Source organism: Colobus angolensis, unplaced genomic scaffold (assembly GCF_000951035.1).
Source record: "Colobus angolensis palliatus isolate OR3802 unplaced genomic scaffold, Cang.pa_1.0 Scaffold102, whole genome shotgun sequence".
NCBI classification, from domain to species: domain Eukaryota; kingdom Metazoa; phylum Chordata; class Mammalia; order Primates; family Cercopithecidae; genus Colobus; species Colobus angolensis.
The window spans coordinates 3,902,080-3,909,875 of NW_012111142.1; the positions used below are offsets into that span (position 1 = coordinate 3,902,080).

Consider the following 7,796-nt stretch of genomic DNA (forward strand, 5'->3'; position numbering starts at 1 on the left):
TTTGTTTTTGTTTTGTTTTTAATAGAGAAGATCTTTTTTTTCTAAAAAGAGAAGAAAATAAGAACATAGAATTATTCTTAGGTAAATAACCCTCAGGCAAAAAACAAAAACAAAAAAAAACAACAAATCTTTAAAAAATGGACAAAGGACTTGAACAGACATTTCTCCAAAGAAATACATAAAGATGGCCAAATAAGCACATGAAAGGATGCTCAATATCACTAATTGTTAGGGTAATGCAAAACAAAATATAAAATAGCACTTTATACTCCTAAGAAACAAACAAAAATCCAGCAAACAAGTGTTGGAGAGACTGTGGAGAAATTTGAAACCTCGTGCTTTGCTAATGGAAATATAAACTGGAGCAGCTGCTTGCTGTAGAAAACAGTATAGCTCCCCAAAAATTAAATATAGCATTAGCATATGATTCACCAATTCCACTGCTGAGTATATACTAAAAAGAACTGAAAGCAGGGATTTCAACAGATATTTATATACCAGTGTTCATAACAGCATTATTTGCAATGGCCAAAGGTAGAAACAACCTAAATATCCATCAACAGATGAATGGAAAAACAAAATATGGTATATATGGTGGGGACCTATAGGAACCTCAGAGTTGGTATTGATAGTGACGGGAGGCAGAGAAATTTAAGGGCAGGTCCCCGACAAAACCCCACTCTCAAGCCTAAAACCATGGTCCAAAGTGAGAACTTCTATCCCTGTTTTCCTGCTCAAATGTTACCTTTTCCTAAACCACCCATGCCCTCACCCCATCCCATCCTGTGCCTATAAAGACCCTAGATTCAGCTGGCAGAGAGGAGAAGCAGCTGGATGTCAGGGACTACAGCTAATAGACATCAGAGAGAAGCGGCTTGACTTTAGAGGGACAGTTTGACAGTGTAACTTTGGAGAAGAATCCAGCCAGAGATGGCTGGACTTCTGGGGAAGATTACCTACCCACCTCTCCATCTCCTTTGCAGCTCCCCTTCCCACTGAGAGCCACGTTACTGGCAATAAAAGCCCCACATTTACCATCCTTCAATTCGTTCATGCAGCCTCACTTTTCCTGGATACCAGAAAGAACTCAGGAGCCACAAGTGTGATACAAAAGGCTGTCACACTGGCCCTTTGCCCTCACTGGGAGAGGGCAGTTGCCTCATGTGAAAAGGCCAAGGGCCAACTGAACTGTTAACACTTAAGCCATCTGCAGATGGCAGAGCTAAAAGAGCACTGTAACACGCCCTTTGGGGCTCTGGAGGTCACAGGCACCTCCCCTAGATGCTGCCACTGGGCCTGCATAGAATTTGCTCCTGCCAGTGCCCAAAAGCGCTTCCCTGGCTCCTGCACCCGCTCACCTGAGCGCTCCCCTGCCACGAGGGGTGAACGCTGCAGGTCTGAGTGGAGTTTACCCTTGCCCGCACCAAAGCAGTCAGCTGGTTCCGGCATGCGTGTACTCCAGTTCTCACCTTGTTTGCTCACACACTCCCTCCCTCGAGGAGAGCGGTGGGCTGAGTAAACGGGGCACCTCTGTCACAAGGTGTCAAATAGGTCAGGGAACCATCCGGCTTCAGTATGAGGATTATTATAAACTGAAGATATTTTAGATTTAACAGATGCAGAAAAAAAGCCCTCTCAGAGCTTCCCTTATGTGACTAAGCAGCAAGTTCTAGGAAATGAGGCTATCAAACATTGCCTCTTGAGGTGGGTCGACCCCCAGGAAGACTGAGAGTAAGCCTACTACATAAATGCCCTCTTGAGGAATGGCAACAAGCAAAAAGAAGGATCAGTGGCACCTGCATTTAAAAAATTATCAACATAACAAAATTATCAACATAATCAAAAATGTTATCTCCCATAAAAACCCATTTGTCTTTCCCAAACAAACCTACTTGCTTTTCTCATAGAAGCTTTTTCTCCATCCTCCCTTTCCCCATAAGTTACGTGTGTAAGCTCTAACTTTAATCACTTAGTGAGCTTGCTGCTTCTTTTGTTGCATTCATATGCATATAAATAAACCTTTATTCTCCCGTTAATTCTTTCTGTCAGTTTAATTTGCACTCTCCCAGGCACAACATAGAGGGTAGAGGAAAAGTTTTTTCTCCGAGACATATGCCTATAAGGAAATATTTTATTCAACTTTTTTTTTTTTTTTGAGACAGAGTCTCTCTCTGTTGCCCAGGCTGGAGCCCAGTGGTGCAATCTCGGTTCACTACAACCCCTACCTCCCAGGTTGAAACGATTCTCCTGGCTCAGCCTCCCGAGTAGCTGGAACCACAGGCGTATGCCATCATCCCTGGCTAATTTTTCTATTTTTAGTAGAGATGGGGTTTCGCCATGTTGGCCAGGCTGGTTTCAAATTCATGACCTCAAGTGATCTACCTACCTTGGCCTCCCAAAGTGCTGGGATTACAGGCATGAGCCACCATGCCCGACATATTCAACTTTAAAAAGGGAGGAAATTCTGACATATTCTACAACATGGATGAATCTTAAAGACATTACACAAAGTGAAAGAGCCAGACACAAAAGAAAACTATTGTACCATTCCACTTTTTTCAGTTACTTTAGTATAGTCAAATTCTTAGAGACAGAACATAAAACAGTGGTTGGTTGGCAGGGGATAGGGAGAGAGAAGAAAGATCAATTATTGTTTAATGAGTAGAGTTTCAGTGTGGGATGATAAGATCTGTAGTGACATGGTGGCCACGTTTACACAAAAATGTACATGTACTTAATGCCACTGAACTATACACCTAAAAATGATTAAAATGGTAAATTGTGTGTTGCATGTATTTTACTATAAGTAAAAAAAAACAAAAACAAAAAACAGATCTACAAACTTTTAGTGTTTTTACTCTTCAGCTAAAATGAAGTATGAGGGTGGAAGAGAAAGATAAAGTTTGAAGTAGTTAGGTACCAGTTGCCCTCCACAAATACAGCTGACATCTATAGCCCCAAATGAATATTACAACCAAGACAGAAATAATAATGTTCCTTCATCGTTTGGGAGGGCACCCTCTAGAAGAGTACTGGGAATTCTCTATTTGTAAGATTTGAATGCGTTTTTAAAATCTTCTCAGAGTTTATAATATTAGATAATATTATTAGATAAATTATCACAAGAGTCCATTAGCAATTAAAGGGGGCAAATAAAGATTCAAGCCCATCCTGATCAGTGGGTATAAGTGTTATCACTGTGGAAGGGAGAAAAAGCCAATACCCTAAGAAAGCACATATAATTATTTAAAGAAAATAAAATACTGTTTAGGCAAGAAACATTAGGGCTGAAATAGTCTTATTCAATGCTGGTTTGGGAGCCTATAGAGGTTACCTTTACAGCCTACATGAGAATTGGCAAAAAAAAAAAAAAATAATAAAATAACATTTTAATAGGTTTTAAAATATGAATGTTAAGTAAACTACCAGAGCAAATATTATAAATATACATTAGACTGTTTCATCTATAGCCTTAAAAGTGTATACATTAAAATAAACTGATATTTCAGGTTGCCTTTTATTTCCATAAACAGAAAATTTACTTTTTATGGAAGAGAATGGCTATTGCTGAATCAGTAATGAGAAATAAAAAGAGGCAAGTTAGAAAATTTAACATAGATTTAGTAATCAGGCTAGTCATTCTTCGAATTGTAAGCACTGACTGTTGTTTAAAACAAGCCTCTTAAAGAACACTTTAACAGATAATAGAGTAAGTGGTTATGTCAGAAACGCCTGAACCAGAGCAACTCCATCTTGAACAGCACTGGGTAAAATGAGGCTGAGACCTACTGGGCTGCATTCCCAGATGGTTAAGGCATTCTAAGTCACAGGATGAGACAGGATGTTGGCACAAGATACAGGTCATAAAGACCTTGCTGATAAAACAGGTTACAGTAAAGAAGCTGGTCAAAATCCACCAAAACCAAGATGGTGACAAGAGTGACCTCTGGTCATCCTCACTGCTACACTCCCACCAGCGCCATGACAGTTTACAAATGCAATGGCAACATCAGGAAGTTACCCGATATGGTCTAAAAAGGGAGGCATGAATAATCCACTCCTTATTTAGCATATAACCAAAAAATAACTATAAAAGTGGGCAACCAGTAGCACTCAGGGCTGCTCTATCTGTGGAGTAGCCATTCTTCTATTCCTTTACTTTTCTAATAAACTTGCTTTCACTTTACTCTATGGATTTGCTCAAATATTTTCTTGTGCGAGGTCTAGGAACCCTCTCTTGGCATCTGGATGGGGACCTCTTTCCAGTAACAGTTATATTGTGAAGAACATCAATATAAACTTATGAGAGGGATTTTTTTTAACTTAATGTTATGCAAATGACACTTGAGATAAGAATAAAATTTTGAGTGACAGTACAGATTCAAAAACTGCTGTATCTCAAACAACCTAGTTAGAAATGAAGATGATATATTTGGAAAGCTGTGTTAAATGATCAAAAAGTGATTCTAGTGATAATGTAGATACTGACATTAAATATGCACTGAGGAATTTGAATAAAATTATATAATTAAATATGAGAATAGGCAAAAAAAATTTAACATCTTACAGGTTTTCAAACTGAATGTTTAACTAAACTTATAAAGTAAATATTATAAGTATACATTTGACCATTTCATCTACAGCCTTCAAAGTTTATATATGAACTGGTATTTCAGGTTGCCTTTTATTTGGGTACATAGAAAATTATCTTTTAATAGAAGAAAACAGAACAGGGGAATTTTTATGAATATTCAGTAATCTTTCCAATTTGCTTCATATAACTGAATATGTATGCTGTTTGGCATTAAGCACTGACAGATATGAGAGGCACTGGCAAATATAGAAAGTACCAACGTCAATGGAGCACACCAGATTCCATGTGACCTCTTTCCAGAGGCAACCAGGCATCTTCCACATATTCCAAAAACATCTGTTCTCTGGTACACTGCCCAGGGTCCTCTATAATAATGAATCCTCCAGGGTCACAAAAATACAACCAACACAGCACCTTGTCCAAGAGAGGAAGCCACCAGCATTTGCATGAGGGGCAAAGTGAGGAAATGTCTAAGGGAGGCAAGGGCAGAAACACCCTCTATCTGCCCACTGAGAGAACACATGAAGCCACACTTTGCACATCACAACAGGAAATGTGCCGACCTCAGAGAGGAGAGCACCACGTTGCATCTGAACATATTACTAAGCTGTCTTTTTAAAAACGTCCCCATAAGTAAGTCTGTTTCCATTTGCCTAAAAGTTAATTTGGGGCAGGAAATTTAAAAATATATATATATTTTAAAGTCCTCAATGAAGGATTCCAATTAGTGACCGCCTGACTATAATTTTATTAAAAATAAAGTTTATTGGTGATATAATAGCAAAGACAAATCTATTAAAATACAATGCTTTTCACTGGGCACAATGGTTCCTGCCTGTAATCCCAGAACTTTGGGAGGCCGAGATGGGAGATGGGAGATGCTTGGCCCCAGGAGTTCGAGACCAGCCTGGGCAACATGGCAAAACTCCATCTCTACAAAAAAAAGAAAGAAAGAAAAAAAACACTAGCCAGGCATGGTGGTGCATGCCTGTGGTCCCAGCAGCTCAGGAAGCCGAGGTAAGAGGATTCATGGAGCCTAGGAGGTGAGGCTGCAGTGAGCCATGAATGTGCCACTGCATTGCAGCCTGGATGACAGAGAGAGAGAGAGAGGGGCGCTGTCTCAAAAAAAAAAAAAAGAAAGAAAATTATATATATATATTACAATGCTTTCCCACCAAGTTGTAAATAAATAGTATCTCAAGTGTAAAGATAATTTTCTAGAGTTGAGTGCTTTAGCATCATACATAACACAGAGAACAAAGTGGGTGACCAAGATATAAACAACAATATGTATGTACTAAATTGGCCTTGATTTTGCCTGATAAATAAACTATGTGAAAAATAAACAGCTGTGTTTCCTTAGGGAATTTTTTTTTTTAATTACAAATGTTAAAAGAACTCTCCTCTGAAAAGAGAAATTGAAAAAACATCACTAAAAAAGCAAAGCAAAAAAACCCTACAACAACAGCAAGGCAACTGCAGCTTATTGACCCCCACGAGAAGATGTGAAATACAGAAAAGACGAGCTTACACTTACAGCTAGACACTGGATGACACACTTTGTAAACACTGATGACCTATGGAAAGGCCCATTTAAAATCAGACAAAATTGAAGTGACATGAGTTAGACAGAGACACGGACAGGTGAGGACAGCAGAAGGGGAGGTATGGAATATCTGTTCTAATCTCTTACCATATTTTCAGGGCAATAGCCATACGGCTGTGCCTCCTGGGAATAGATACTCCTCCCGGATCTTGCCTCTTGAGATTCGGATGGTTCATTATCATGCAACCACTGTGTACCAAAGTGAAGTTCCTTCATGGAGGGCACAGGAGTGGCCTCTTGAATGTGCGACAAGGGATACAACTCCATGGACTGAGAGGGATCTTGATATAACTCATATTCTTCATCAACAAGCATTTCTCTTTCTTCATCCATTTCCTGTAATCTAGGAGTCAGAAATTCATGCATCTCCCAGGTCTCCTTGCTTTGCTCTATCTCTTTTTGTTGGGAATGGAAAGACTTTCCCAGATCTAGAAATGGTTCATCCACAAGTTCTTCTTTAAAATATGGTTCATCTCTAAATCCCTATAAATAAAAGATGCAAAAAATGTGAAGTTACACCTGTCCTGAAGCTGCACTACACAGATAAACTGGAAAATTTTCAAACGCTGGCGTGACTGCATATGCCAAGGCACAGCTAACATGCACAGCTCTCCACAGCAAACATGGAGAAACACAAGCTCACCTCCACAATCCTCAACCCGGAAGAGGGACAAACAGTAAATTATGAGGCAGAAATTTGCCCTTGGCAAGGTGAATGACTTTGCTAAAACGTTCATTATACATTAACCACCTGACAATTCTCCACTAGAAATAGGAATTTTGTTAAACTCTTACACTAAATATTTAACCCATAAAAAGTAGTACATAAGCACACATACACTTCAAACTATTATGTAAGAAAGAAAAGACTTAAAAGGTCAGGATTTTCAAGCTTAAATAACCCAAAAGAAATGATAACTATGTGAATGTTCAGAAAACATTCTCTATAAACTAAAGATATGGGGAATATGTCTCCATTTGAGTATGACTCTTTTATAATATTAAAAATTAACAAATCTTATTTTTCATCTGTGTTGAAAATATATAATATGAAGGAATGAATACAGTATTTTAAAATTAATTTATATTTCACTAATCAGAAGAGCTACTGCATACAACTGAAACTAAATGTGCAGAAACTGTGTGGGTTCCTGGCTAAAACCTGATATATAGATTTGCTCAGACCATGACCTATCTCTGGGGAACCTCTGGGTGCTGGGTATAATGAGGTCCAGTTCTTTTTAAGAGATCGAAGATCTTTCCTATTTTAAGTCCTATTCATTACTACCAAGTGTAAATTCCTGGAATAAATCTATTCTTTTCTATCACCTTCTCCTTGCAGCTAAACATCATAGTAGGGAAGCTCTTAAATTAACACAGTAGGGTTGGGCATGGTGGCTCATGCCTGTAATCCCAGCACTTTGGGAGGCCAAGGCAGGAGGATCCCTCGAGTATAACAGTTCAAGACCAAGCTGGGCAACATAGTGAGACCCTGTCTCTAAAAAAAAAAAAATTTTTTTTTTGGCACCTGTGGTGCCAGCTACTTGAGAGGCTGAGGCAAAGAACTGCTTGAGCCAAGGAGACTGATGTTACAGT

General features: G+C 38.9%; 1 protein-coding gene across 1 annotated transcript in view; it reads right to left on the reverse strand.

Moving 5' to 3' along the window:
• The window catches only part of INADL (InaD-like (Drosophila)), a 472,039-nt gene that overhangs the window by 317,924 nt on the left and 146,319 nt on the right, over nucleotides 1–7,796 (reverse strand). Inside the window, exon 20 of the mRNA XM_011941560.1 lies at nucleotides 6,288–6,683. Coding sequence (XP_011796950.1) covers nucleotides 6,288–6,683 — 396 coding nt within the window. The remainder of the gene's footprint in view (nucleotides 1–6,287; nucleotides 6,684–7,796) is intronic.